The 26,525-nt window shown below is 43.8% G+C and overlaps 11 protein-coding genes across 11 annotated transcripts; 4 read left to right on the top strand and 7 right to left on the bottom strand.

The window, feature by feature from the left end:
* Nucleotides 1-36: 36 nt before the first annotated feature.
* Nucleotides 37-1,109, bottom strand: BCIN_03g07820 (hypothetical protein). Its single transcript, XM_001546433.2, has 3 exons — nt 432-1,109; nt 270-374; nt 37-214 (listed from the first exon to the last, which is right to left on the bottom strand). The coding sequence occupies exons 1-3, from the start codon at nt 989-991 to the stop codon at nt 118-120; spliced, it is 762 nt and encodes a 253-aa protein (XP_001546483.1). The 5' UTR covers nt 992-1,109; the 3' UTR covers nt 37-117.
* A 111-nt stretch (nt 1,110-1,220) lies between these two features.
* Nucleotides 1,221-2,548, bottom strand: BCIN_03g07810 (hypothetical protein). Its single transcript, XM_001546434.2, has 2 exons — nt 2,313-2,548; nt 1,221-2,247 (listed from the first exon to the last, which is right to left on the bottom strand). The coding sequence occupies exons 1-2, from the start codon at nt 2,500-2,502 to the stop codon at nt 1,586-1,588; spliced, it is 852 nt and encodes a 283-aa protein (XP_001546484.1). The 5' UTR covers nt 2,503-2,548; the 3' UTR covers nt 1,221-1,585.
* Nucleotides 2,549-2,665: 117 nt separating this feature from the next.
* Nucleotides 2,666-6,252, top strand: BCIN_03g07800 (hypothetical protein). Its single transcript, XM_024692174.1, has 2 exons — nt 2,666-2,827; nt 2,884-6,252. Exons 1-2 carry the CDS (start codon nt 2,701-2,703, stop codon nt 5,649-5,651), a joined length of 2,895 nt encoding a protein of 964 aa, XP_024547949.1. The 5' UTR covers nt 2,666-2,700; the 3' UTR covers nt 5,652-6,252.
* A 37-nt stretch (nt 6,253-6,289) lies between these two features.
* BCIN_03g07790 (hypothetical protein) lies at nt 6,290-7,958 on the bottom strand. Its single transcript, XM_024692173.1, has 4 exons — nt 7,386-7,958; nt 7,257-7,328; nt 7,013-7,206; nt 6,290-6,947 (listed from the first exon to the last, which is right to left on the bottom strand). The coding sequence occupies exons 1-4, from the start codon at nt 7,612-7,614 to the stop codon at nt 6,567-6,569; spliced, it is 876 nt and encodes a 291-aa protein (XP_024547948.1). The 5' UTR covers nt 7,615-7,958; the 3' UTR covers nt 6,290-6,566.
* Nucleotides 7,959-8,647: 689 nt separating this feature from the next.
* Nucleotides 8,648-9,827, top strand: BCIN_03g07780 (hypothetical protein). Its single transcript, XM_001546438.2, has 3 exons — nt 8,648-9,053; nt 9,136-9,506; nt 9,559-9,827. The coding sequence occupies exons 1-3, from the start codon at nt 8,900-8,902 to the stop codon at nt 9,661-9,663; spliced, it is 630 nt and encodes a 209-aa protein (XP_001546488.1). The 5' UTR covers nt 8,648-8,899; the 3' UTR covers nt 9,664-9,827.
* A 454-nt stretch (nt 9,828-10,281) lies between these two features.
* Bcalo4 lies at nt 10,282-11,779 on the top strand. Its single transcript, XM_024692172.1, has 3 exons — nt 10,282-11,162; nt 11,213-11,521; nt 11,581-11,779. The coding sequence occupies exons 1-3, from the start codon at nt 10,350-10,352 to the stop codon at nt 11,710-11,712; spliced, it is 1,254 nt and encodes a 417-aa protein (XP_024547947.1). The 5' UTR covers nt 10,282-10,349; the 3' UTR covers nt 11,713-11,779.
* Nucleotides 11,780-11,782: 3 nt separating this feature from the next.
* On the bottom strand, nt 11,783-13,500 carry BCIN_03g07760 (hypothetical protein). The gene is made up of 2 exons (XM_024692171.1): nt 12,779-13,500; nt 11,783-12,718 (listed from the first exon to the last, which is right to left on the bottom strand). Exons 1-2 carry the CDS (start codon nt 13,195-13,197, stop codon nt 11,845-11,847), a joined length of 1,293 nt encoding a protein of 430 aa, XP_024547946.1. The 5' UTR covers nt 13,198-13,500; the 3' UTR covers nt 11,783-11,844.
* Nucleotides 13,501-14,034: 534 nt separating this feature from the next.
* Nucleotides 14,035-16,045, bottom strand: BCIN_03g07750 (hypothetical protein). Its single transcript, XM_024692170.1, has 6 exons — nt 15,842-16,045; nt 15,616-15,788; nt 15,512-15,558; nt 15,102-15,457; nt 14,939-15,028; nt 14,035-14,792 (listed from the first exon to the last, which is right to left on the bottom strand). The coding sequence occupies exons 2-6, from the start codon at nt 15,630-15,632 to the stop codon at nt 14,121-14,123; spliced, it is 1,182 nt and encodes a 393-aa protein (XP_024547945.1). The 5' UTR covers nt 15,633-15,788; nt 15,842-16,045; the 3' UTR covers nt 14,035-14,120.
* A 133-nt stretch (nt 16,046-16,178) lies between these two features.
* BCIN_03g07740 (hypothetical protein) lies at nt 16,179-17,539 on the top strand. Its single transcript, XM_024692169.1, has 3 exons — nt 16,179-16,460; nt 16,613-16,985; nt 17,115-17,539. Exons 1-3 carry the CDS (start codon nt 16,358-16,360, stop codon nt 17,488-17,490), a joined length of 852 nt encoding a protein of 283 aa, XP_024547944.1. The 5' UTR covers nt 16,179-16,357; the 3' UTR covers nt 17,491-17,539.
* A 7-nt stretch (nt 17,540-17,546) lies between these two features.
* On the bottom strand, nt 17,547-21,018 carry BCIN_03g07730 (hypothetical protein). The gene is made up of 4 exons (XM_024692168.1): nt 19,495-21,018; nt 19,313-19,443; nt 18,994-19,260; nt 17,547-18,942 (listed from the first exon to the last, which is right to left on the bottom strand). Exons 1-4 carry the CDS (start codon nt 19,823-19,825, stop codon nt 17,710-17,712), a joined length of 1,962 nt encoding a protein of 653 aa, XP_024547943.1. The 5' UTR covers nt 19,826-21,018; the 3' UTR covers nt 17,547-17,709.
* A 1,262-nt stretch (nt 21,019-22,280) lies between these two features.
* On the bottom strand, nt 22,281-26,324 carry Bcrpa135. The gene is made up of 3 exons (XM_024692167.1): nt 26,246-26,324; nt 25,675-26,161; nt 22,281-25,622 (listed from the first exon to the last, which is right to left on the bottom strand). Exons 2-3 carry the CDS (start codon nt 26,152-26,154, stop codon nt 22,479-22,481), a joined length of 3,624 nt encoding a protein of 1,207 aa, XP_024547942.1. The 5' UTR covers nt 26,155-26,161; nt 26,246-26,324; the 3' UTR covers nt 22,281-22,478.
* Nucleotides 26,325-26,525: the final 201 nt, after the last annotated feature.

The following is a 26,525-nucleotide window of genomic DNA, read 5'->3' as shown; positions in this document are numbered from 1 at the left end:
TCATGGATATATCATTACAAAAGGATGAAGTTCTATTGGAGGAAATTGATTGCATGTATTTATTCTATGTACAGACTCTACTATACATCCTTTGGTTTCGAATCTTTAAGTTGAGCATTACTTCTGAGGTGGTTGTTGGGTAGTTGGGGTACCACTGTCGCGCATGAAATATGTCCATTGTCCCTCGACAGGCTTCTCCTCAAGATCCTCCCATCTACAGTTCTCAATTAGTCACGAAGAATCGAAAGAAGATTAGATATTCCACTTACACTTTGGCCTTCAATAAGACATTAGTGAGTGTCAATTCGCCCTCGGCAACCTGAATGACCTCCTCGATTAATCCAGCACCAATTTGATTCTCGATTTCCTCAATTCTGCCATCGCATGTCAGTACATCCACATCTCATCTTCAGCAGATAGATCAAACTCACTGGTCGACATTCAATGCAGGTTCGTTCTCCCAGACGACCTGTTTTTCATCCTCACCAGGTCTCTCTTTGGCCAAAACACTTTGTCCCTTTCTTTCCTGTGTCGTCCTCACGCCCTCCAACTCTGCACTTCCTTCCTCTCCATCCCACTCTTCCCTACTCCAATCAACCTCCTTTTCAACCTGGGACTGTACGAAGACTTTGCCTCCGACGTTCAATTTTTTGTTTCTCCCTTGATCAAAGTGTATGCCACCCTCCGGGGTAGTGAAAACTTCTGGATGCGCAGCAAGAGTTTCCTTCGCCTTCACTGCCCATTCTTCGTATCCAGCTGGCACGACAGATTGCACAATTTTTAGACGGTGGTTTGTAAGGGCCTCAGTAGATTGGCGATACAGAGAAGTAGAGGGAAATTCTTTTAATTTGTCGAGGGTCGAGGAGTAGATGTAGACTAGGGCGGCGCGGGGCGAGGGGTGAGTATGGAGGCCAGTGAGACCAGTTGGTGTGTTTGCCTCGAGATATCTGGCAGGCTTAACAGCTGCAAATTGCCGTAATGTGCGACGCATAGTGGGCAATCTGAATGGGTGTATGGAATTGTCAATAGTCGTTATCTTAAGATAAATCGTGACGTTTGGGAATCTTGAGCTTTGGAGCTTCGGCAAGTCTTGGCGGCGAATTCATGCCGGGGTTTTAAGGTTTTTAGAAATTGATGAAGTTTTATTGGTGAGTGGCTGTTGAAGATGGCTCAGCATTGTGTAGAACCAATGAAATTTGTGGCTGTGCAATAGGTCCAGTTGTGATGGTGATGTTGATTTTTTGAAAATTTGATGGAAACTATGGATACAGCTCATATATATGCTTCGTCTCGTAAATACATCCCCTTTAAAGCAGGTGGATGCTCTTTAAGATGTTTCCGGTTTTTATTATACTGTACGAGCCCAGCCATTTTTAATAGGATAGTACTTCTTCACACCAGTCATGTTTCTGGTAAAATTGCTACTAAAACAGCCAGTCTGATCTCCATCTCCTACCATGAAAGCCATACGCCATATGATACAAGAACCGCTATATGCAGATATAAACATCCACCAAAGAACGCCTCGCTCCTCATAATCATGTCTTAGAACAATACAGATATACACCACACAAATACGAATACGTTATCTCTTCCTTTTGCTTTTCCTGTTGGAGGATTGTGCCCTAGATTTCTTCGTATCCGCCCCTCTAGATCTCGTCGGTGTTCCCTCGAGGCCTTCGTCGATTTCTTCGTCGTCCTCGGCTCCATCCTCCACGGTTGTGACGGTTGCAACACTCTGCTGCCTCGAACTCGATTCTGCTTTCGCCTTTCCCGCAGCTCTATTGGCACTCCTCCCGGCTCTGGTAGATTTTGGTGGTGAACTTTGTGCAGGTGGTGATGTTCTCGTCTCCGTTGTATCAACAGTACTTGCTCTCTCTTTCCCCCTCTTCCTTTTTCTGGTGGTTCCATGAACTTCGGGCTCTGGTGACTCCTTTGGTTCCGAGGTTTCCATCAATCTTGAAGGTGACGAAGGCGCTTCACTTAATTCTTCATCTGTTCGCTTCCCCCGCATGAAACACATCTCTCCATATTCCTCGTCGGGCAGCGTAAACTCGGGAAACCGGTGTTCGGTATCCTCTTCGTAGTCAAATGAATTTTCGCGATCATCGATTACATCCAAATTGTAACAGGTTCGCAACTTCTCCCATATGCCAGGTATCCGAGTATGTTGTTCAACACGAGGATCATACCCGTGATTCCGTAGATGTTCTGAAAGTGCAATCATGCGAAAGTGTTTGTGCATACCTGCGTTTAATGATTAATTCATCTGATCTGCTAAACCATGCACTGAAGACTGAGTTTCGACCTACCAGCTGGTTTCCACTTGACAATACCTTTGAACAGTGAAGTTTCTTGTTCATCCGTCCATGGATCTTTCAAGATATTGTAGCTTGGTTTTAGTGGTTCGGCCTTCTTGGGAGTATCAATTGCCATGGCATCTTGGTCTTCAACAGGCGTCGAAGCAGCTCGTGTGCTTCCTTTCTTCTTTTTTGGTGGCATTTTGGCGGTACTATCTTTACTACCAAATATTGAATTGAAGGGTAACATCGAACTGCAACCAAGCTCAGCCTCACCATCAGCCTTTTGTGAAAACTACGCTAGCGGATTTAACGTCCGCCTAAGCTGCAGACGCGTTGGAGCGCGTCAAACATCCACAACCCCCGCCTGCGAGCACAGTACATTGATATCTCAGTTGAGATGATAAAAATGGATGACGAAAGAGATCCAGGAGATGTCTTTGCTATACCAGACCTTTGGGGTCTATCTAGATGTGTTGATGATGTAGTACAACCAAATAGTCTTTTCTCAGATCTTAAACTCCCTGGTTCGTTCCAACTATTTGCGTGAAGTAAACAAATATACTATGCTAATTGTTTACAGTCATTGACTTTAAACTACCAGACGTTGCAGACCAATGTCAACATGATGAGTTGTTCTTCGGTATACCGGAACTACCTATAGGTCCAGCAGAGCAAATTATTTCTCCATCTCAATCTGATGAGCCTCTTGGCGACACATCTTGCAACGAACCGGTGGGGCCTGAGGAAGCTGAAGACGTTGATATTTGGATGTTACAGGAGCAAGAGCCTTTACAAGAGCCTGTGAACTATCAAACATGGGATTCCTTTACTATTGAGCAATTTAATGAACCCCAAACAGCTTATTTGACCGAAGCTGGAGCTCGAGTATTTGATACCGCATTAGCTGCCCAAGACGATTTTTTGAATGCCGGAAATACTCTTCATCATGTAGTTGATTCGAAAATATTCGCTACCTCAGTCCTCGCACTGGGACTAGGCAGGAATTCTATGTTCTTCGCGTGGGACACAGAGAAGCGTTCATTTTCTGCGACTCTTCAGAAGGTCCGCGTCTCTGGTCACACTGCACAATCTCTGGACGGTTTTCTAGCTCCTTTTTATGAGTGCGGAAATACTACCAAGCTTCTTCAAGACTTTGTCGAAAAGACCTATTTATCAAACAAGTCACCAGGTCGAATCGCCATGGCAGAGTCTATTTCAACTGTTCTTACAACAATTCAGTCACAGCTGAATGTAAGGGCTTCTGACTATGAGAGCATTTTACAGCTGCAAGCATTAATTCAGCCTGTTCATTCGGTTCTCACATGTTTCAAACGATTGGTGACGAAGACACTACCAAAGAAAAGTGATGAAGCAATACTGTCAACGCTTTTTGAAGAGATCCAACTTCTAGAGCATAGGACAGACTCTCTCCGAGATATTCTTCTCGAAATACTCTCGAGGGTATCAATACCTTGGCTTGAGTTCACAGGTGAATGGCTTGGGCTAAAAAGAGAAGATGGCGTGCCGCTAGCCAAGGATGGTCCTGGGAAGAGTTTTGTGAAGGTCGACAACAAAGAATGGGTGGACGAAGCTGGTCTCGAATTAAATGAACCTGATTTTATATTGGACCTTGAAAATGTTCCTTCGTTCATGCCACTCGAAGATGCCCGAATAATGTTTGAAGTGGGTAGGAGCCTTCGAATTCTACGGACTCACCATATAGAACATCCTTTGTCGAAAATGGAGGTTGTGGAGTCAGTTGCACCACCAGCTCTTGAATGGAGGTATTCTTGGCAGGATATACTGGACGTAGAGACTAAAGCCTTGAAATACGAACAGGATTTGACAGCCGCACTCCGAAATTTCTCGGGAAATCACTTAACGACGGAACCCACAACGACCGGTTCCAGGTATGAACTCTACAATTTTGATCTGGATTTCTTCGGCCGACCCGAAGAAGAGATTCATACTCGTGTTGTAGCTTCCATTAATCGATTGGACTCAAAATTAAAGGAGCCACTAACTCCTGTTAGATTTAAACGTCTTTTACAGGATTGTCTTTCATCGGCTCCGGAGCCTTCGCAAGTGGATGAGTCAATATTTTCCCCGCCCATTTCGCTGGCCCCTCTACTCTCATTCAATCCAATCATTTCTGCGCAAGCTAGAGTAGTCAATAGTGTTTGCATGCAACTATTCTTCAAGTCTCATAAATTACGAGATCATCTATCTCTCCAAAGAGACTTCCATTTGTTGGGAAACGGTGTTTTCTCAAGTCGACTCTCTCATGCACTATTTGACCCGGAATTAGAAAGTGCCGAGAGACAAAAGGGAGTGGCTTTATCTGGTGGAACCATGGGCTTACGACTCGGCGGTAGAGATACATGGCCGCCAGCGAGCTCTGAATTACGGCTTGCATTAATGGGCGTTCTTACTGAAAGTTATGCATCATATCAGCCTGAGAATATCTCTTCCATTGATAGCTATCTTCAAAGACAAAAATCTCTTCCGGGAGATTTGAGTTTTGCTGTTCGAGATATGTCCGAAGAAGAAATCAAACGATGTATGGATCCCAATTCAATCGAAGCCCTAGATTTCCTACGACTTTCATACAAACCTCCTGCGCCGTTAGAATCGATTCTAACTCCCATTATCCTCTACAAGTACGATCAGCTTTTTAAACAACTACTTCGTACTCTCAGAATGCTATATGTTGTGTCAGCACTTTTTCGTGATGCCACGGACAGGACATCCTCATGGCAAAACATACATCCCTCTGCTCATAAATTTCGTATTGAGGCTCATCATTTCATTTCTGCGGTCTGTGGATATTTTTTCGACACTGGAATCGCAACAACATGGGGTATTTTCCAGAGAAAATTAGATGAAATTGAAGAACGCATGGACTCTGGGAATTTTTCGCTCGGCCAAAACGAGGGGCTGGAGAGTCTTAGAGATTACCATGAACGTGTGCTCGATAAGATGCTGTTTGCATTGTTTCTAAGAAAGAGACAAAAACCAGTTATGCAACTACTAGAAGAAATATTTGGCCTGATCCTACGGTTCTCGAAGCACTCAAGAGAGAAGGCTTCGGGGGCAAAGGCAAAGACGGGCAATGTAGGCGAAGATGAGAATATCAAAGTGATGTATGGGAAATTCAGAAAGAGAGTTGGAGTATTTATCACGGTTTGTAGAGGATTGACTGAAAAGAAGGGGTACGGTGAGAAGACTTTCGATGTCAAGGCAGGAAGCGGGGGCTTGTTTGATGCTGCGGATTTAGCAGAAGAGAACACAGTTGGGCAACTGGTATTAAGATTAGAGATGTCAGGCTATTATATGAAGGGGGTATGAAAGTCTTGGGTGAGCTTCACAAACAACGATTATAGCAATGCTTATGTGTACTATCTGTGATAGGAGACATAACATCAGAAAACTTTCAAACATCCTTTTTGGGTATATTATGACATTCAGGCTCTGCTCTAGTATCTCAAGCTCCATCTTTGATATTCACGAACCCATTTCAGTGGTTTACGTTTCGTTCTGCCATCAATGCGTGTTTGGGTACTCCATTTCCACGATCATTAAGACGAAATTGTAACTGCTCTTCGTGTCAGGCAGTAACCTCGATTCAATGTTTTCATTCTGGTATCTCCAATTAAGTCATCATACCAAGCAGCCGCAGTACGTACCACGTTCACTCGGAAGTCTAGCCTCCGGCGACTGGGCACTTTAAAAGAACGAATTCGGATCCACGCTTGCTTGCCAGGAGCATATCGAAGTTGAAGCATATCGTCTTTACACTGGCTGAAATTTTCACGACGGTGCTACTGCAAAGCTAATGGGAGAGGAGAACATAGCCATTATTTTGACCACATTATATAATTTCAAATTTCCTTCTATATTTTGGCAATCTTTTGACAAATTTAGATAATTTACAAGCATGGGTCTTTCAAGTTTTGGCTGCAATGATCAAACAGATGAATGAAAGATGCATCTCTAATCTTTATTATTCTCGATATCTATCTAAGATATTGAGCGACATATATCGCATTGACTTGTTGCACTCATCGATCTGGTACCTCAAAATTTATATTATCATCATTCATTCCTCATAATCACATGTTATTCCTGAAGTTCATTATAACATCCGCCATTCATGCCAAATTATCCTGTTTGAATGTTTCCTCAATCAAAAGCACAGTATTCATCTCCAACCACTACAATATATAGGCTCGCAAGAGGCAATTTCATATCCTCTAGTAGCTTCTATACAGAGCTTTTCTGGAGTGCGATCTTATCATCAATCGAGCTCAATCTAACGCTTTCGACATGCTCTCTTCCTCTGAATCGAGGTTTATATGAGTATTTCTTCATCAACAAGAATACTGCAAGTCCAACCAAAGCTAGACCACCCGCAATACAACCAACTGCAACACCAGCAACAGCTGATTTAGATAGCCCGCTGGAACTCGACGATGATGATTCTGACGTGGTAGACGATGAAGCTGTCGAAGATATTGTTGACGTCTCTGTAGAGGTCGCAGATGATGTTGCGACAGAGGTCGCTATACCCTCGGTAGAAGGACCAGTGACAGTAGCGTTGAAGCAGGAGACGCTTGCGGTGAAATCACTCTCCTCTACGAAAGTCTAAATTTACATCATGATCAGTTCCTGTAACGACGTTTTCAGTTACTTGTTATTGGGTTTCTTACAATATCTGCACAAGCATAAAATGTTTCGTTCCCACTTCCATCGTATGTAGAAGTGTATTCAAGCTGAATTGTCGCATTTGTGCCAGCTTCGACATCGGATGGAGAATCTGGTGTGGTATAACACTGGTGTCCCGCATCAAGTTCGGAGATTGTGTGTAAAATCTGGGTAGTGAAATCCGATTGAGTGGTTGGCTCTGGAATACCTTTAGTCTTGGGAAGAAATTATGAGTGAGCTATGTCTTACTATCCATGTATGCTATGCGAACGACGACATCCCAGGTCTCTCCGGAGGCCACAAGTGCAACTTTCCCTGAGTCTGCACATATAAAGCATGTTAGTTATGACTTGATTACAATTTTCAGGGGGACCATACCCAAAGGGAAATCTGTGCGGTTTCCAACCGTTCCATCATTTCTTCCACAAGGACTGTTATTTTGCCAAGCAGCATACCAAGTACGTTGCTCTGGCCAGACGAATTCAACTGGACCGTTCGCCGTTTCTGCTTCCCCGGATACACGATCGAGGTTGGAAATGAGACACAAAGCCAAAATAGGAAGATATTTGAAGAGCATCTTTAAACAATGTGGTTTAAGTGCTTGCATTTGAAGAACAGCGGTCGAGAATCATCAACACAAAAGAGAACTGGGTCATATATGCACGCATTTGCACCGAGAACTACTTCGGGTCCGAACCCGAAAGTCATAGAGCTTAAAAATCAAGAATGAAATCCTCCACCTTGCTCTGAGTAATGGTTTCTATCCATTACGAAATGTAGCAAGGCACCAATCATGAAAGCTCTTGGCCTCAATTTCATGTGAAAACACACATGTGAAAGTGTGCATTTTGAACTAGGAGTACAGAATAAAGTCACAAACATTCAAAGCTGCCAAGTGGTACCGGTCGAAGTCGGGAACTTTTGCAAGATTTCACAGACCATGTCGAACACGGGGAATAAACTTCACAAGTAAAAGAAGCTATTGGAATGTGGCAGCAGGGTTCACATAGCAGAGTAGACTGGTCTTCTTCTCCACTTTGATTTATGATTTGGTAAAAGATTCATGCACGTTCCACTCTTCCGTGAAATTTTACATCTTATCTGATCCGAGGATTTCCATCTAATCAGATGTTACTACTGGAAAATGGAGAGGGTGGAGTAGATATCAGCCAATAAATATGTGCAAACTTATCAGATGGAAATCTGATGTTATGGTGGCAGCGCAAGGTGGTATTGGCGTCAAGCTGACATTTTTTGATTCGTTCTTCGGACCAACAGGAATCATTTCACTTTTGAATCAAGAATTTTTCCCGTCCACTATGTAACTGGCTTCTTCTCAAAGAATTCTCGGGTCAGGCAATTATTGGCATACATGGGGGCATCTAAGTTGAAGTCAGTCTCAATTTTTTGTGGTACTCTGAAGCCGCCCCAGAAAGTTTCATCTCCTCATCTAATCTGATTCAATCTTATCTAATCTAATCGATCTCCGTTCCTAGGAATAGCCTAGACTAGAATTCCCCGTCTCACACTTTCTTTTCTTTTCTTTTACGACCGTTAGGTCAAGTGCGACGTTGTTTAAATTATCGGACCACGTCCACATGCAGGGACACGGCACAAAGATTCTTGCTTGTATTCCAATAGCTCATCGATCCATATTGGAATTTTCTCGGAATGCCGCCGAATCTCCTTGGCATGTCCAATGTCGTGAGTCAAAGTGGAGATTCGAGTAGGCCGCATCTCAATCTTCGGGACCGTAAATTTTGGTCTTTCATTTTGTTCTCATATATGAAGACACGTCGCCGATCGAATATGCATCTATTCATCATCTTAGACAATTCAATCATACCACCTAAATCACTATCTTAAGACAAATCGTCACCTCAATCAGCATCATGGTTTTCATCACATCAATCGTTAAGGTCGCAGCTCTTGCTGGGCTTCTCGCTCCAACAGTTCTTGCTACTTTACCAGAGGCTTTGGTCGTCAAGCGTCAAGATGAGGATAACGCTGTTGGTACCAATTCCTACAACTGTCACGACAACTGCGGTATGTTTGCTTCTCCATCAAGTCTCCCCTTCAGACGTACAGTCAAACCAACTCCTCGAGATCGATACTAATCTCCAAATAGGTGAGGCTATCCTCGAATCAGAAATCGACGGTTTCTGCAACACTACAATCTTCTCCACTGACTACGCTGCCTGTCTCCAATGCTCCGGTGAGGACAACGAGGATATCTGGCAATACTATGGTCCATATCTGACCGTTGCCGCTGTTGAGTGTGGATCCTCTACTGTGCCATTGACCGGAACTCAAGCCGACGTTGCTACCGCTATGCTCGCTCAAAACGTCACTACAACCGCAAGCGGCGCTACTGCAACTGTTGCAAGCAACTCCGCAACAACAACTGCTGCTTCCTCTAGCTCTGGATCTGCTTCTAGCTCTGAATCAACTGCTAGCTCCGGATCAGCTTCCAGCACTGCCACTGAATCTTCTGCTTCAGTATGTATTCATTGGTTCTACTAATCGACTGTGTTTGCTAATATCTTTCAAGGCTACCTCTACCAGCGGTGCAATCCAACAAATCAATGCTGCCAGCGGTTTCCTCATTGGTGGTGTCAGCATCCTTGTTGCCGCTGCTGTCGCCAACTTGGCTTAATTATGGCCCAGCACCTTAGAAATGCGCAGACGATCGTAATGTATCAAGGAAGCTTTAAGAGTGTATTCCAGTGGTCAATGAATGATGATTATAATTTGTCGGGTCGATGTTGTCTTTCTCTTATTTAGTATATAATTTAAAATGCGAATCATCTTAATCAACCAACTGTGCTTCTTCACATGCAATGCTCTGTGTCTCGTTGTTTTTCATGCTACCAGATAAAAAGCAAAGTTCCATGCAAGGGAGCATAGTCTTGCAATCTTGAAATTATGAGATTTGAATTTGGGTCTCGTCAGGATTTATCCTAACTTAATTGACTCCGCCTCGAGATAAATGAAATGATACAAGACATATTATATCTGCTAATCTGAGACTCTGGGGAAACTGCCAGTGTTGTTGTCTTCCTGAAAAAAAAACACGGAATGTTATTCCATTCGACCAAGCAGCTTATATCCGAATTGACCGAGAAAAACTGGGGATGCGGAGATGACTAAAGGGTCAGATAGCCTAGACAAGGCCATAGACTCAGTCGTACAACTTAAGTCCGTCGCTAGCTCTTTTGAGCGGTCTGCTGCTGTATATATATTCATTGAATATCCCACCACTTGTAAACTCCAAGAGGTCATCCGGGCACACTTCATTACTGAATACGTACAACAAAATATCTCGAGGCAACTTTCTTCATCATGGGTTTCATATTTTACATACAAATCGCCAGCATAGCGTTTCAATTCCTATTTAAACTCGGGAAACAGAAAACCACAGCAATCATCCACCGTTTCACATACCGCGCAACTTCCGATGCAAAGAACATCGTCATCATAGGCGGTTCATTTTCCGGAATTCATTTGGCGAGACTACTTTCCACATCCATACCTACTGGATATAAAGTCACACTTGTTGAAAAAAATACGCACATGCATTATTGTTTTGCTTTTCCCAGATTCAGTGTGCTGAGTGGTCATGAATATAAAGCTTTTGTTCCTTATGGAGGGCTGTTGAGATATGCGTCAGAAGGTGCTATATCTATTGTTCATGAGAAGGCTATCAATATTCATGAAGATTATATCGAGCTTTCATCAGATGAGAAACTTTCGTATGAATATCTCATTATTGCAACAGGTGTATCACAGCCCGCGCCGGCTCGACTTCTTGCTAAGAATAAGATGGGGGGTGAAGATGAATTGCGTAGCTATCAAAAAGCTATCCAGGCCTCTTCACGAATTGCTGTTATCGGCGGCGGTGCAGTTGGAGTCGAGCTTGCAACTGACATCAAAAGTTTCCTACCAGATAAGAACGTGACGTTGGTTCACTCTCGAGATCGTTTACTCGTTAGATTCGGACCACAGCTACACGAAGCGGCTTACAACCGACTTCAAGAGCTGGGAGTGAAAGTTCATTTCAATGAACGACCCTCACTGCCTGATGGTAAACCATTTGTACCATCTGAGACAGAGATTAAATTCAAGAATGGTCAAGTTGAGACTTTTGATCTTGTGGTATGATATTATTGTATGGTATCTTGAAAAGCAATCACTGACCTCAATAGATATCTTGTACCGGACAAAGCCCAAACTCGAGCCTACTCGAAAGCTTTTTACCGGATGCTATCACAGACAATGGCCTCATTCATGTAGAACCAACATTGCAAGTCAAAACCAAAAATAGCAATTGCAGAAATATTTTTGCAATAGGAGATGTTGCAGCTACCGACGGTCCAAAGATGGCATTCGCAGGCATGGCCCAGGCGGAGGTTGCTTGTTCCAATATCCTTTCATTGATTCGAGAGAATAAAAAGACACTCCAACATTATATTCCAACCTTTATCGAGGCAAAGACTATGCTGAGCCTTGGGAAAGTAAGTAAACTATGGATTCTCCGATTTTGAAGTCATTATCTAACTTTTGCACGGCATAGGATCGCGGGGTGTTTTTCATGGAAAGCGGGAAAGATTATTTTCTTAAAGTCTTCAATACCGATACACCTGATATTGACGCTAAGAAGGTGTGGAAGATCTTAGGAGCAGATATGAAAGAGTGGAAGGATTGAATTTAGCTGCAGCCTTGATATTTAGAATTTTTAAGAGAGCTTGTATTCGTTCTCTAATAGCCAGAGAACTTATCGAATCAATTCCTTTGAGAACTTGAATCCTCAGCCTCTTTACCAATTAAACGTATTCTTTCACCCCAACAGTACAATACAAAACAAACAGGATCTCCTGATACGATCCATATGAAGCCCAATAGGGTTGTCCCAACCGACTCCCAAGTTGTCATAAAGCTGGGGCCCAGAGATAGGTAGAATGAATCCCATAATATTCGAACCCACTCGAGATGCAGCATTTTCTGACACTCCGTATTTACCAAACTCGTCAAGCTGGTGAGCAAGAATACCTTGGTTGAACACCATATTCCCCAGGGTAAAGACAGATGCGCCGATATCAACTAATACCCATGGGCCAGTCACTTCGGCCACCCAGCCGTGCCAAGATATCTCAATCGGCATTAATATAGCACCGTCCATTGAATATGGAACACGGAACTCTGGTCTGCCATGGTTGTTGTTTTTGTTGCTAAGACGCCTGTATAGCCATTCCATGATACGATCTCCAATTTGAGACGCAGATATTGCGCCAATGTCAATTGAGATGTAATGAAGAGCGCTGATTGACACGGATTGGCTGTGACGCTCTATATAAAGAGCGGCAAATATTAGAATCAAAATCGTGTAAACACCAAAGCCAACTCCAAATATAAATGTGATTAATTGGATTACTGGCCGACGTATCAAAATCTGGAAGGGACGGATAAGTCCGATAGATAATTGGAGAAGCAGTTCTTGCCAATGTTGAATTGTGAATGCTCTTTCAATGCTAGACGTGGACATAGCTTCGGATTTGGCCTTTCGTCGAAGGAGAACTGGTGTATAAGATTCTCGAATAAAACAGTACCCCGCTAAGGTTATGAAACCATCAAAGATTGACTTGATCCAGAATATCCATGGCCACACCACCAATTGTGCGATGATACCCCCGAAGATTGGGTCAAGTACAGGTCTAAAACATGTTAGGAAAGAGGCAATTGCGAACGACTTTCCGCGTTCTCATTTTCCATACATATCAGCCATGATGGGCCCTGTAAGCTTTGAAGAGTGGCAACAGTCAGTCGATGAGCTTGTGGAGATAGGCCTCTTCGTATTGATATGTACCGCGATGCCACTACTAGCCCCTGTTTCTGTCACGAGTCTAACTGCAATCATCAAAGCCTTTGAATTGCCGAGTGGACAGAGAGAATTCCACCACGCATTGCAAAATAGCCATGTATCTTTTCGGCTAGTGACCTCAGAAAATGCAGCAGCCACGAAGAGTCCAGTGGCTAGACCGAGGAAGTAAGTAGAAAAGATTATCTGAGCAGTATAGCCAACAACCTTCAGATCGCGAGAGACATCGCCAAGAGCAGCGGCAATCATACTGGCTGATATTAATTCACTAGCTGTCCTAGCGAAAATATGGCACCAATTGTAATTTTGCGCCATGACGGCCAATTTTAAGGATTTTCTGGGTCATCTAGACCGTTCCAGGTGCTCTGTCGATATATTAGTCCAGGCTCTTTTAGATATATACCGGATTTGCCCACTCCGTATTCTCTTCTAAGCGCTTCTAGATGTCGAGAACCTTCATCATCTGGATCAAGCACTGGCTGTACACTTTCGACATCTTGCCTCTGACCTACTAAAACCAAAAATAATTTTATTACCTGGAGATGCAGTATCTTTTTCCGTCGCAGTGCTCATGATTTAAGATCGATAAATATATCTCAAATATGAACTAGGATTCTCAATTTGAACTCTAATAAAGAGGGACGAAAAGTGAAATAAATGAAAAGGGAACGAAACTAGGAAATGAGTAAAACGTTAAAAGCCATCGAAGTATTAGTACAGAGTAGATCTACTGAATAGACCAGACTATCTACTGACAAATTTAATTCTCCGAACTTTCGGAACTGATCATTCCATGTACGAAGTTGAACTTCTCTCGGAACAGAATCCACTCGCAGTCACTTGACGTTATCTGATCCCCTGCATCGCTCTCTTTAAAGTTATCAGATCCGTCAAAGCCTTGACTAGTGTGCATACAGTCAGCTCTAGACGCGTTTCTGCCTGCCTGTGATACAACCATGCAACTGTCGTCGCGCACTGAACTATCTACTTGTGTTTCTGACTCCGGAATAGATGCATCTTGTATGCCACGACCCCCAGCCAATCTTCACTGGGTTTTGAAGTAGTTAAATGTGAGTCAGACATACTGGGAATACTGCTTACTACTAATTGCAGTCGAGATATCAAAGTCCTACACAAGAGATTCCCAAGGTCTGAAATAATTTAATGTATTTCCAAGGTTCGGATCAATCGACATTTCATGTTGAAAGATAAGCCATTTTCGAATCATATCACCTAAACTACTTGAGCGAATTCAGAAACCCTTTCGCTTTATCCTTCCAACCACCATTAGGCTGCGGTAATGGTCCCGATTGTTGTGCAGTGTTCTCATTCTCTCCCTCCGTTGCAAAGTGTAACATAGCTTGTACAACCATGCCACCCATTTGTTTGTCATCACTCCAACTGATTCTCATTTCCCCATTTTCCAACTGGCAACTCCTTTCATGTGGATATAAAGTATATCTTAAGCCTCCTCCTCCAAATTTCGGAATCTCGGGTCCCTCCCATTCTTCCCATGGCCCTTCTAATTGCGGTGCACATGCAATATATATCTTGTTAGCCGGAAACTTGTTGTTCCCAAACCAAAGATATGGCCGTCCTTGGGGTGCTAGCTCCGGAACTTTGATAATTGCGCCTTGCGCCTGGACCGGAATGAGATTGACGAGTTGATGAAGCGAGTAAGAACGATCCCATACTTTGCTTTTTCCATCGAGGGTATGAATGAGAAATTCGTAATTTTCTCGCGAGGTAAAATCAGACCCGGATCGAATACGCGCCCAATGATTCTTGAGGTCAAGGGTCGGAGATGGAGCATCCTTAGAACCAAAAAGATAGATATATCCATCGTCTCCCACAACGTAGGTTTTCATACCGAAATGTGGCTCATTTTCTCCAAAGAGCATATTGTCGCCCTAATTCCGTGAGTAATCTACTCTGGAAAATGCCACAAAAATTTTGAGCTCAAGAGCCGGAAATAGAACTTCTCATCCTAATTCTTGTGATGGATTGACTGACAAACTCTTTGGGGGATACATAAATCAGAAACTGCATTACTCACCATCAATCTGTCCACTTTCAAAGAATTGTCAGGTTGAACTTGAACCCGCGCAACACCTGTACCAAACCTCTTGCCAGCCGTAGATCCATGCTTTTGATATCGTTAGCCAAAGCACACCCTACCAAGAACTTCCTTCTCCCATGCATCTCGAAATAATACTCACCGTATACATCTTCTCATAAAACACCCACCCATCTCTTGCCCCCGGAAAGTCTTCAATGATTCCCCCAAATACCCAATTCACAACCCTACTGATCTTTTCCTTATTCTGTGGATCCTTCTCATACTCTTCTTCGCTATGCGTATGAGGAATGAACGATGGTTGATATGCATTTTCATGCATGTATGTACAAGTCAACGGATCATTTTGGGGATCTGGAACATAGGCAACAGTATTGTTGGAGACTCCAACAAAATGATTTGAGGAACTATGACAGAAAGTATCGCCGAACAGGTAGTATGTGTTGCCCCCAAGGTAAACGGGGCGACCTATATCACGGGGATATCGACGGCCGGAAACTAGCAGTCGGGGGTTAGAGTGTAATCATTGAGGTTGTAAGGTTATTAACTTACTATCCTTGACCTCGCCGAAAACCTGGATATTCTTGATTTGAGGTGGCCTATGGGACAGTTTTAGAAGTCATATCGCAAAATGCTTTCGTGACAATTGGCCTCACCATTTCATGTGAGGCATTTTGCTGGCGCGGGATAGATATGAAACTCTCGATAGTCGGGGCAATATGCAATACAGTACGTTGAAATAGTATCGAGTGTGTTCTCTTATATACTATCAACCCTGGAAGCAAGCTCAATCTGCTGATGCTGCGTGATGTCACTATCACAGGCATACCTGTATACCTCGGTCAGCTCATATTGGTAGATAGTATCAGGGTATTGATCGACCGTTGCAATCGCGCTTTCCCCCCTATGAGGATTCACCGGTCCTTATCCACGCGGGGAAAGTAATCCACTATGTGGCTTTCTAGGTCGTTGGTTGGTGGCTCAGAATTGCAGCTTTTTTTTTCTGTGAATAATTGGAGGGGTTCGGGTGTAGACGATATATATATAAACGATATCTTTTCTTGAAAAGGAATGCAGGTCAATTACTTTGGTAGAATAGATAACAATACATTGGGGATACTTACTTGCACAGTATCACAATAGTGTGTATACCATTGATGCAAAGATAATTGGTTCAGTAACAAGCCACAATATCTGCAAGTAAGCCCAACCCCTCCAAGCCCTCCAAGCATCACCACAATATCTTCATCAACATGTCACGACTTGTCACAACTTTCCATACCATCGTCGTTACGAGCACCTGTATAATCTCATTCCAGATGATATAACTTTCCTACTCATCTCCTCTCAAGAACATATATCCCCATCCCCATTCTCATCCTCATCCCTACCCCCACAATGATCCCCCGCAAACTCTCAATCTTCATCTCCTTCTTCCGCTTTGGCTTCGATTTCCAACACTTTCTGATCCTCCTTACATGTATCGGTATCGCCTGTCTGGGTAGGTAATATACTATATTCAAATCTCCCACCCTTTATCCTACATCTCCCATTCCCCCTCTCCCTCATCCTCACTCCCAGTCCTCATCCTCATTTCCGCCCATCCACCTAATCTCCAAACCCCTCAACTCACCAACCAACCTATCCAACTAGTCCTCCTCCCACTAAGCTGCACCACCCACTCCACCCACACCATCTACCTCCTCTCCCTCACCTACACCTCCTCAATCCCCACCCCCCTCACCCAAACCCTCCACCGCAACCTCAGCTCTCTCCTCCCCCCAAACACCCAAAACAATGCTCTCACAATCCGCATCGGTTTCCGAGGAATATGTATGGCTTCTCCAATCGCAAGTTGGAGATGGGAATGTGCCCAACATGTCACGACATTAAAGAATACAATCACGAGCACGAGCACGAGCACGAGTACAAATTCGACCACGCATATCGATTTCGATACAGATCCCCTGAATCTCCTTCAACTAGCCGATTCGGTGAGGAAAAGAATTGTATTTGACGGATTGCTGTGCGTTTTCTTTTCTAACCTGTCTCCTTCTCTACTCTCTCTACCTACTTCCCTACTTCCCCTGCCATAGCATCGAATAAGATCCAAAAACCCACCGCCACAACACCTTAACACCCTAACACCCCACAGCTACATCTCCCTCGCCCTTACCCTCTTCACCCTCGTCCTCCTCACTCTCATCCCCCGTTGGAAAGCTGACAGAAACTCCGACACCGATTCCGAACGTCAAGTAAAATCATTTCCCTCTCGGGCCCTGAGCTTTACACTCTGCTTAGCCAGCGGTAGCGCGTTCCTCTTCGCATCTGTATCCATCCTCTGGCAGCATTTGGCCGCGGTGACTACCTCGCGATTTATCGAGCGGATGAGTTATGGAGGCGTCGTGGCGAAAGTGGGTAGTAATGCTATGGTGATAGGATGGTTGGGGGTTTTGATGTTATGGTTCGCATTTATGGGGTGTTTACTCATGGTGTTGAGTATGAGGAAAGTGAGGAGGACTTTTGGTTGATGTAAAAAGTTTCAAAATCGAAATAACATGTCACTGAGAATTAGAAACAATTGACATGTAACATATTTTTCGCATCATCTATCGGCTATTCAATATCCAATATCCAACATGCAAAATGGTATCATCGGATCATCTACAAAATTCCATCCCCCGAAGAAAGAAAATCGACTAAAAAGTCGTAACTCCCCGCCATGACATGCTAATACACCCAAGATCAAATCAATAACCTATTAGGGTTGTATTTCCCAATGCCTCCTTCAGCTCCTCGACAAATAACTCCAAACGACTAATCATCGAACCCCATTTTGGCAATTCATGATCAACCGTACTTTGTTGAACACTAGAGCTCACCACACTAAGCTTCAAACTTGGGACAGCGGAGTTGTCAATTTCCGTGTCATTTAGAAGTGTGATGCGATATTGGAGATTCTTTCTAAGGTATGGTTCGACGTCCACATCGTTCAGTGATCTCAGATGACCTTCTGAAATATCGTCGAGTAGAGCACTAGTAAGAGGAATCGTCCCTGTTACCAATTGGTTAGGATCAGCTACAGAGGCACCTGAGGATGAAAGCTTCGCAAAAACGCAGTGCGTGCCGACTAGATTAGGTTCGAATGACCAACTCGAGGGGTCATCTTCGAAAGGTCCAAGGAAAACGTGAATAAAAAACGACCTAGAGAGGGCAAATTTCTGCACTTGAATATTGGCAATCCATTCGGTGTATTGACCGTTCGGGGCGAGGGCGAAGGAGAGAAGATCATATGTTGAGTTAAGATGGTGCTCCCGTCCTAATAATTTAGAGGCGAGACCTGAAGAGGCGAGACCTGGAATCAAACCGCGAGAAACCGTTTTTGCCGGAGCAGTCGTCCCGTATAGAAGATTTATGGCCTTGATTGCTTGAGCAGTTGTATTTCCCCCTTGTAATGTTTCCGGATATGCGTAACCAAAAGATTCTGTTGAGACAACATTAGAAGAAGTGTAAAAGTTTTTCCCACCGGCGTCGTAAAAAGGCTTGAGTGGTGTAGATACATCTTGGGTGGTTCCAGCCGTCATGGTAAAGGTGCTGTATGAAGCTTCTCTGGGAGAAACATAACTGTCTGGGTTCAAGGTTTGCCAAATGGCAAAACAACGATCGATCATTGCGTGATGAAGAAAGAAGAGTGGATCGAAGGCAGAGTAGTCGATGTAAGCCATGTGGCCACCACTTCCTGTCAATCCATGAATTTGATCGTGGAGGGATTCAATGGAATCGAAATCTCCCGGGCTAGAGGCGGTAATCCATGCTTCATTACTGAACGTACTGTAGTCGTGATAATTGGTGAAGAGGTTATACAGACGGTTCCGGAATGAAGCAGCACTATTATCAAGTTGTCGAGCAACAAGGTTGTTCTGTGAAGTAGCAGAGGCATCATTGGATGTGGGATACCTCAAAGTTTGGGGAAACTGGCTGAACTAAGAATTGTTAATTGGCAATTCATCATGAACCATTCATTTATAACTTACAGGTGCATCAGGTAACTCCGATGGGTCCAAAGGGTTGAAGTGATAACTAAACAGTGGATTGGAAATTGTTTGAACACCGGCAGGCCCATTGACAGTTATAGTTGGGGTCGAAACACTTGGGGGTAAAACACTCTCCCCAGTGGGTGGTACAACAGCCCAATCCCAATACGGAATACGGAAGTTGGCTGCAGCAGCAGTATACCTGTCTCTCTCGGCTCCAGCAGAGAACTGTGCTGCAATGAATACAACGATACTATGGAGTGTTTGCTACAGAAAGTGTCAATAGATGTGTCTCAGATGGCATGCATAGAATTCCTACCTCATAAAGTGCCAAGTAAGGCCTGTGCCAAGTAGGGAAGAGAATCGAGACATGGGTACAATATCCGTTATTTTCGTCACCGGGAGTAGCTTGGACTCCGTCATACGGAAGATAAGGTCTACCATGAATGCCTTGTTGAGAGGTTAGCAGTTTACCACTTGATAGGTAGCATCGATAATTACCGGCTATTTGGTACCATGAACGAATATCTGATTGATTGATAGTTTGCATCATTGATACCCCCAAAATATATAGCTCCCAAAGATCCGCATTCTTTTGTAGATCCCGGATTTCTTGACGAACTGGTATTGACGAATTTGAGCTGTTAAATGAGACTCCAGTAGTGGGAATAGGAGTAACATCCCGCTTCAAAATTGCTCCTATGTCTACACCATAATCATAGCCCCTTGGTCGGTGATCGTGAGGTCTTGGGATTGCTTGAGCCGTTTGCGATAGGAATGAACCAGCAATGGTAAGGATGGACACGATTGAGGCTCCTCGAAAGAAGACCATGCTGACAAAAATCTCGTAGATATGGCGATTGATCTTCAGGTTGGATTCTCTCAAATGCTATGACAGTGCTATAGTAGTAAAGACTGCGATTGGCGATGGATTGGGCTATTAAAGGAGGGGAAAGTAGACCAGAAGAAAAGTCTGGAAAACAGTAACTTCAGATTCGCCGGATTAAATACTTCGACACACACTGTAACGAGAGTGAATGCAAACAAACGAATGGACGAGAATGAGATGGCGATGAGAGAGTCGCCCCCACTACTCAGTGCTCAAGCAGAAGGAGTGAATGAAAGGAGTCAATGAATGAATGAATACCAGAAAAGACAGTAGATGAATGTGTGCAAAGAGATCGAGGGATAAGAAGAGAGTAATGCAAATCCAAAAAAAAAAAGAAATGAGATGCAGATGACGAAATGCCCACGGTTACATGTTCCGATTATTATATCTGATTTATTTCTTTTCCCCAAGAATATTGGTGGAACATCAAGAACCTTATGATAGATGGATGCAAGAAAGATTAGGGCTGATATGGAATCCGTGAACCAACACCATAGCATGCCATGACTCCAGGCTGAGCCTCAGTCAGTTGGAAATTGGCATTGAAGGAACGGCCATGCATAGGGAAAACAAAGATTATACCAAGAGAGCGGATTGTACGAAAACGTGATTTCCCGGCCATGCTTGCCTTGCAGTGGTTGGAAGCGTCCATCGGCAGGTTGCCGTTAGGATTCATGTAGCGTCCCATTAGGATGGATGTGTGGTCATCATTAAAATTTGGAGATCAACATCCTTCGACCATTGTTGGAGGCGAAGTTCAGCAGCTCATTTTAGGACGGTAGCAGTAGCTCGGTCCGTAGTAGCGGCAGTAGCAGTCAGTCGCACGCACATGGTGGTAGCACTGGTAGCGTTGGTAGTGTTGACAATATTGGTAGTATTGTTATAAATACCAATCGATACAATGCATTTTGTGCGTGGTGGTTGGTGGTTGGGTGTTGGGTGTCGATCAAAGTGTTCATCAAGTAAGATCTTGTAGAGATCAGGTCTAGTCAGCACGAAGTAGTTCCAAGAAAGTTTGAGGAGGATTGGAAAGAGGAGCTCGGAAGGAGAAATCCTCGAGATTAAGGTTAAGGTTAGTAATTACTGTATTTAGGGTTTGTCTGCAGGTGGAACGTTGGAGGAAGCATGTGTAGACCTATTTATTGTATGCATGTAGATAGTCTGATGGGTAGATGGTACGGATGGTACGGATGATACGGATAATACGGATCGTATATAGATCAATTGGCGAATCTACAGTTCAAGAGAAACTATTGTTGTCGAAGATCAATACGCTCCTATCTAATCTATGAGACTCTGGCCCATCTTCTTTCCGGCTCCCTCCTTCGTACTATCATTCAGATGAAATCGATATATTCTCCACCTCTGCCATCACTAGACAGGTAGCAGGTATGTACGGAATACACAATTCATGGATTATACAAAGTTCAAAGCGTCCTCGATTTATTGTTCGCTGGTGGTTTCAGAAGTCAGTCTATCTCGAGTCAGAGCCAAAGTTTCCTTCTATCCCTCTACCTGCCGACCTATCCATCTTCCATGCCTACAAGTGTCTACCTTTCTAGATACCCACCAGTATTCACCTCAAAGAAGACCAGCAACTTCTTAATCTTCACTTCACGGCCTGCACTGCAATTAGCCTCCCTTGCCTTCCCGTCTTCCCTTGGTCAGAACATCTCACGTGAAAACGATGAATACACGATGCCAGTCAGTGCCAGTGCCAGTCAGTGCCAACACCAGTGCCGGTATCCCATCCCAATCTTCTCTTCCCTTTCGTTCCTTCTTTCTCCCTCTCCTCCTTCATCATCTTCTCATCCACTCTTCCATCGTGGACCGCTTACCACCTGCAGCACTGCGGACGCCTTGGCATGTTACGCTATCTGGGCATCCGCTCCTTTCTCGTGTCACCCACCAACCATTATACAGATAAAATTATTACCTCTTTCAGATGTCTCGACAAAACAGAATCCATCTGCCGTGGTGGTTTTTTGTACGTACCTGCCTAGGTAGGTATGCTTTATTGGACGGTGGGTAGATATGAGATGTCTTTACTAACATATTAGTCTAGTGCTGCTAGGTAGCTACCTAGTAGTTTCACTAAAATAGCATACAATTCAGGGAGAGAGAGGGGGGGAGAGTCTGAGTGCTACACCAATTGTTCATCGACCGGTATCTATCATTGAACCGTCGCAGAAATCATCTGGTCTTGAAAGGCTTGCACTATATCATTATTTCATGATGAGGTGAGCACATGAATTCATCCAAAGCATCTAGCAGACCCAACACGCATCTATATTTCCGTCCAAAAAATCTCCACAATATCAAGATCCATCCTCCAACACAACCAACACAAACCTGTACAATCAAAATCAAATCATAACCCCGAAGACATCTACAATTTTAGTTTTCATAATATTTCATTCAATCCTGAATCAATAATCTCTATCTTTTGACGATCCATTCATTTAGTGCCCAACAAAATTAAAAGAAGTACCCCTTGTAAATGCTACAATTATTCCTTTCCCCAAGAACGCCTGCCAAATTTCAATTCGTCAATCATCTTTTTCTTTCCCCATATTTTCTCCGCAAGTCACACCATTTAAGGCCCAACATTATACTTCAACTTGATACCCATAGCCGCCAATTCAACATCCAAATACTTCAACACACCCGGAACAGCCACAACAGTGGTATCCTCACCACCTACCCATCTCTGCCCCTTACCGTCTTCCCATACCTCTCCTCCACCCAACTTTCCTGATGCACTTGTTGCGCACTTTCTACATCTAACCACACCAGTACCCTTCTTCTTGCTTGCGAATGCCGAAACCGTAGGTTGAGTTGACAAGAAAGTTCCGCATTCCTTGCAGATCCACGATTTGGTGTAATCAGAGCAGTTGAGTAATCTATCTTGCAACAAGAAAGCAGTACCGTGAGCTAGCAAAGAATCACGTTCCATCTCTCCTACACGGATACCACCACCCTTCTTTCTACCCTTGATTGGTTGGCCAGTAAGTTGTGTGACTGGACCTGTGGTTCTAACTTGGTATTTATCGTTTACCATATGACGAAGACGTTGGTAGTAGACAACTCCAATATAAATATCGGCGTGCAGCTCCTCTCCAGTGATGCCAGAATACATAGGTTCATTACCATAGTAATTATATCCAGCCTTCATCAATTGATGTCCGAAATAGTCACCGGCCTTATGTTCCTCGTCGAATTTGAACGGAGTACTATCTTGAGCCAAACCATGTAATGCACCAGCTTTTCCGGCCAAGGACTCGACGAACATACCAATAGTCATACGAGAAGGGAAAGCGTGAGGATTGATAATGGTATCAGGTTGAATACCAGATTCCGTAAATGGCATGTCGACTGCTGGCCATTTTTGTGAACAAACACCCTTTTGTCCGTGACGACTCGAAAACTTATCTCCGATGACTGGAGAACGAGGGATGCGGAGTTTAACAGAAATGGCTTGACAAGGTTCAATTCCGTTCTCATTGCCAATCAATCGAACTTCCTCGATAAATGCGATTTCAGTCTCCTTGTATTTCTCGAAATGAGTTTGGCCATCTCGGTTAACGTATTTTCCATTCTCATCCATCGAAACCGTATGCCATGCAGCAATCAAATCACCATTTTGAACCATTCGACCAATGAATGGTAAACCATCCTCATCAATGGCTGCTTTCCATTCTGCTTTAACGAGTCCACCAGGAGCGAAACCGAAGAGCTTCTTGATATTTTTAGCAGATCGAGATTTGTGTCCCTCCTCCAATTCATACTTTTTGGTCTTGTAGATTGTTCCATGACCGAAGCCGCGCTCGTGCGCGGACTTGTTGATAATCATAGCGTCGTCCATGTCGTAACCAGTGTAGGAAATGACGGCAACAACGGAGTTCATTCCGTTGGGGAAGTTATCAAAACCATATTCGTTGTGAAGTGGTGCGCGGACAATCGGAGTTTGTCCAGTTTGAAGACGGTAAGCTTTGTTGTCAGTTCTGTAACGAATGGCGGTTCCAGGTGTACCCATAGATTGTTTACCCATCTGACATTGGTACATGTTTCTGGGCGATTGATTGAAATCGGAGAAGGGAGTCATGTTGGCAAGGATAGAAAGGATATGGGTAGGATCGAACTCGACGTGGGTGTGTTCTCCGGATTCGATCTCTTGCTCGGTGACTGCAATAGACATGAAAGGTTGCTCAAGTGGTCCGACAAAATCTTCTTTATCAAGAGGAAGATATTTGACTGGTCTGACCATTCTAGCTGGTGCAGCCGACAAATAGATACCTGGATATTGTCCACCGTGTGAATTGGGGATATATCCAATTTCCAAATTGGTTGGAACACCATGTGTCTTTTCAACCTTCCAGTAACGTAGAGTATCCGCAATGACGAGAGATTGCTTGGGTGAACACCAGCCCATAATCTTTCCATCTAATTGAACAACAACACTCTCGTCAGTGGATGATGAACCGGTGCTAACGACACCAAGTTCAGATAGAAGCTTTGGTAGAGCCGATACATCCGAGGCGTGTGTGAGAATTATGCATTTGTGTGAAAGATGGTTTAGCAGTCCGCAAGGACTTCCATCGGGAGTGTGAACAGGACACATAAAACCCCAACTCTCTGGCAACAACTTACGAACAGTAGTAGTCTTCAATTGAGCGAAGAAACTACCTCTGTGAATCATACGGAAATGGGCAATAAATCGTAGGAAATTAATCTTTTCTGCGACAACCGTAAATCCGGAAGTTTGTTGGAGATCCAAGCCCGTTGGACTGACAAGATTTCCTGTAGACATAAAGTACTCCAAAGCACCACCAACTTGCTCATTTGTTCTTGAACAAATTTTAACCGGGAAATCTTTCAAGAATTCTGGAGTCGCAAAGTTGTTTTCTGGACTTCGTCGAACATAGTCTCTCAATGCCATTCTCAAACTAGTGTGAAGCCAATCTTCAAGTCTCTCCTTGATGATCATACCGAACAAAAATCCTCCGAGCAAAATTTCTTGATTCTGGACCGCATCAGGATTGTCACCAGCACAGTCTCCAGCAACCAAAGAATACAACTTTCTAGTCATGAAAAGAAGCATCTTGAATTTGTCCTTATCTTGCGCTTCTGTGACGTCGGTATTTCCGAGATGGACGAGGACAATTTTGCGCAGGAATTCCGTTCCGACATCGTAATTCGACATAGTGTCTGGTACTCCAAGGACAATTCTGAATTTCTCGCCCAAGTATGCTCGAGTCTTGCTCTTTGTGTATAAACCGTAGGCCTTGTATGTACGTAATAGCAATTCCACACGATCAGTCAAGAATGTGTTTTCTGCTCCCTTCGAACCAGCAGCACCAACAAGTCCTTCGAAGATTTCCTTGTCGTTTGTTTCCACCAATGCCTTCAAAATCATCATGGCAGGCACCAGGAATTCGTTCTTGCGCCACGAGAAACGGAAAGTAACATTTCCATCGTTGAGATAGTGAAGAACGTTGGTTTGAGAAGTTTGATCGGGTCGTACTGATCGAATGAGCATACCAAATTCGGTGTATGTTGGACCTCTACCTTTAAATGAAGGTCTTATGATGGCCATAGGGAAATTCCTTCGGTTGACAACAAGAAGACGAATAATCTTCTCAATTCCGTTCACCACGAAGTATCCTCCAAGCTCTTCGGATTCCTCTTTCTTTTGCACAAGTTGTGCTGGTGAGTTGTTTTGAAGATGGCATTTATTTGACTAGGGAAAAAGGTCAGCTCAATCTGGGATTGAAGTTCGCGAGGGCTTATACCATTAACATCAAAGGCAATTGTCCAAGATCTCTGATGAACTCTTTTGGATCCCCGTTGTTAATCGAGTACTCCATGCGCGCCGACATCTTTCCTCTGTAGGTAACATGTCGTTCTCTGCATTCTGCCGGTAGAATTTCTCTGTTCTTGGTAGAGAATTTGTTGGATGCAGGTAACATCGACTTTTCGACGAAGACTTCCTTAATCCTCACAGTCAACTTATTCTTCCCTCCTGGACCTAATCTATCGTCTCCATCGAGGTAGGTTTTGGATCCAATATCCAATAGCCCTTGAGCAATTAAACCATCTTTCTCGAACAGGGCATTGAATGATTCGATATGAGGAGCAACAGCAGCGGTAAGCGCAGGATATGCTGTGTGGTCTTTTGGGGGGTCTCGGAAAAGTTTCTCTCTTCGAACAGTATCAAACTCGTGAGTCCATTTGGTATTTGTAGGAGCGGAGGAAGACTTCGAGGGAGCCATGGTGAAGCTGGGCGCAATTGGTTAGTTGATGTGTTTGCATTGAGCGTATACTCAAAAGATTGATCAAGCTTGAAGCCAAATGAATACTCACGATCAACGCAAATCCTTCAATTCATGGGAAACTTTACTTTCTCGAAAGAGTTTGTTGATATCAAGTGAACGGCATTTACAAGTTGCGGCAGAAAAAAAAAACTTTTGATTATATAAGCTGTCCGGAGTTTTATCTCTTATCGACACAATCGTAGCATTTGATTGATTGGCCCTGATTGGTAGCCAGCACTGGGTGGGTGGGGAGAGGAGGGCAGGTGGGAGGATAGGTACGAGGAAGGTATTTCACCACGGCCGAGGCTTTCGTTGGAAAACGATGGCAG

Source organism: Botrytis cinerea, chromosome 3 (assembly GCF_000143535.2).
Source record: "Botrytis cinerea B05.10 chromosome 3, complete sequence".
In the NCBI taxonomy this organism is placed as follows: domain Eukaryota; kingdom Fungi; phylum Ascomycota; class Leotiomycetes; order Helotiales; family Sclerotiniaceae; genus Botrytis; species Botrytis cinerea.
Note: the sequence above shows the minus strand (reverse complement) of the source record. Positions and strands in the feature narration are given on the sequence as shown.

What these genes read in the sequence shown, in the direction of transcription:
- BCIN_03g07750 (XM_024692170.1), bottom strand. An exon ending in TTTATGAGAAGATGTATACG is followed by an intron (nt 15,029 to 15,101) that starts GTGAGTATTATT and finishes CGATATCAAAAG; the next exon opens with CATGGATCTACGGCTGGCAA. An exon ending in TGAAAGTGGACAGATTGATG is followed by an intron (nt 14,793 to 14,938) that starts GTGAGTAATGCA and finishes TCACGGAATTAG; the next exon opens with GGCGACAATATGCTCTTTGG.
- Bcalo4 (XM_024692172.1), top strand. Translation starts at nt 10,350, where the DNA reads ATGGGTTTCATATTTTACATACAAATCGCCAGCATAGCGTTTCAATTC. An exon ending in TTGAGACTTTTGATCTTGTG is followed by an intron (nt 11,163 to 11,212) that starts GTATGATATTAT and finishes TGACCTCAATAG; the next exon opens with ATATCTTGTACCGGACAAAG. An exon ending in CTATGCTGAGCCTTGGGAAA is followed by an intron (nt 11,522 to 11,580) that starts GTAAGTAAACTA and finishes TGCACGGCATAG; the next exon opens with GATCGCGGGGTGTTTTTCAT.
- BCIN_03g07760 (XM_024692171.1), bottom strand. Translation starts at nt 13,197, where the DNA reads ATGGCGCAAAATTACAATTGGTGCCATATTTTCGCTAGGACAGCTAGT. An exon ending in GGGCCCATCATGGCTGATAT is followed by an intron (nt 12,719 to 12,778) that starts GTATGGAAAATG and finishes AACATGTTTTAG; the next exon opens with ACCTGTACTTGACCCAATCT.
- Bcrpa135 (XM_024692167.1), bottom strand. Translation starts at nt 26,154, where the DNA reads ATGGCTCCCTCGAAGTCTTCCTCCGCTCCTACAAATACCAAATGGACT. An exon ending in AATTGCCTTTGATGTTAATG is followed by an intron (nt 25,623 to 25,674) that starts GTATAAGCCCTC and finishes CTTTTTCCCTAG; the next exon opens with TCAAATAAATGCCATCTTCA.
- BCIN_03g07730 (XM_024692168.1), bottom strand. Translation starts at nt 19,825, where the DNA reads ATGGTCTTCTTTCGAGGAGCCTCAATCGTGTCCATCCTTACCATTGCT. An exon ending in CTTACTTGGCACTTTATGAG is followed by an intron (nt 19,261 to 19,312) that starts GTAGGAATTCTA and finishes CACTTTCTGTAG; the next exon opens with CAAACACTCCATAGTATCGT. An exon ending in CGGAGTTACCTGATGCACCT is followed by an intron (nt 18,943 to 18,993) that starts GTAAGTTATAAA and finishes AACAATTCTTAG; the next exon opens with TTCAGCCAGTTTCCCCAAAC.
- BCIN_03g07820 (XM_001546433.2), bottom strand. Translation starts at nt 991, where the DNA reads ATGCGTCGCACATTACGGCAATTTGCAGCTGTTAAGCCTGCCAGATAT. An exon ending in CCTGCATTGAATGTCGACCA is followed by an intron (nt 375 to 431) that starts GTGAGTTTGATC and finishes ATGCGATGGCAG; the next exon opens with AATTGAGGAAATCGAGAATC. An exon ending in GTCTTATTGAAGGCCAAAGT is followed by an intron (nt 215 to 269) that starts GTAAGTGGAATA and finishes TGAGAACTGTAG; the next exon opens with ATGGGAGGATCTTGAGGAGA.
- BCIN_03g07810 (XM_001546434.2), bottom strand. Translation starts at nt 2,502, where the DNA reads ATGCCACCAAAAAAGAAGAAAGGAAGCACACGAGCTGCTTCGACGCCT. An exon ending in TGTCAAGTGGAAACCAGCTG is followed by an intron (nt 2,248 to 2,312) that starts GTAGGTCGAAAC and finishes CATTAAACGCAG; the next exon opens with GTATGCACAAACACTTTCGC.
- BCIN_03g07780 (XM_001546438.2), top strand. Translation starts at nt 8,900, where the DNA reads ATGGTTTTCATCACATCAATCGTTAAGGTCGCAGCTCTTGCTGGGCTT. An exon ending in CAACTGTCACGACAACTGCG is followed by an intron (nt 9,054 to 9,135) that starts GTATGTTTGCTT and finishes ATCTCCAAATAG; the next exon opens with GTGAGGCTATCCTCGAATCA. An exon ending in CCACTGAATCTTCTGCTTCA is followed by an intron (nt 9,507 to 9,558) that starts GTATGTATTCAT and finishes ATATCTTTCAAG; the next exon opens with GCTACCTCTACCAGCGGTGC.
- BCIN_03g07800 (XM_024692174.1), top strand. Translation starts at nt 2,701, where the DNA reads ATGATAAAAATGGATGACGAAAGAGATCCAGGAGATGTCTTTGCTATA. An exon ending in CTCAGATCTTAAACTCCCTG is followed by an intron (nt 2,828 to 2,883) that starts GTTCGTTCCAAC and finishes AATTGTTTACAG; the next exon opens with TCATTGACTTTAAACTACCA.
- BCIN_03g07740 (XM_024692169.1), top strand. Translation starts at nt 16,358, where the DNA reads ATGATCCCCCGCAAACTCTCAATCTTCATCTCCTTCTTCCGCTTTGGC. An exon ending in TATCGGTATCGCCTGTCTGG is followed by an intron (nt 16,461 to 16,612) that starts GTAGGTAATATA and finishes CTATCCAACTAG; the next exon opens with TCCTCCTCCCACTAAGCTGC. An exon ending in ATTGTATTTGACGGATTGCT is followed by an intron (nt 16,986 to 17,114) that starts GTGCGTTTTCTT and finishes AACACCCCACAG; the next exon opens with CTACATCTCCCTCGCCCTTA.
- BCIN_03g07790 (XM_024692173.1), bottom strand. Translation starts at nt 7,614, where the DNA reads ATGCAAGCACTTAAACCACATTGTTTAAAGATGCTCTTCAAATATCTT. An exon ending in CCGCACAGATTTCCCTTTGG is followed by an intron (nt 7,329 to 7,385) that starts GTATGGTCCCCC and finishes TTATATGTGCAG; the next exon opens with ACTCAGGGAAAGTTGCACTT. An exon ending in TTTATGCTTGTGCAGATATT is followed by an intron (nt 6,948 to 7,012) that starts GTAAGAAACCCA and finishes ATGTAAATTTAG; the next exon opens with ACTTTCGTAGAGGAGAGTGA.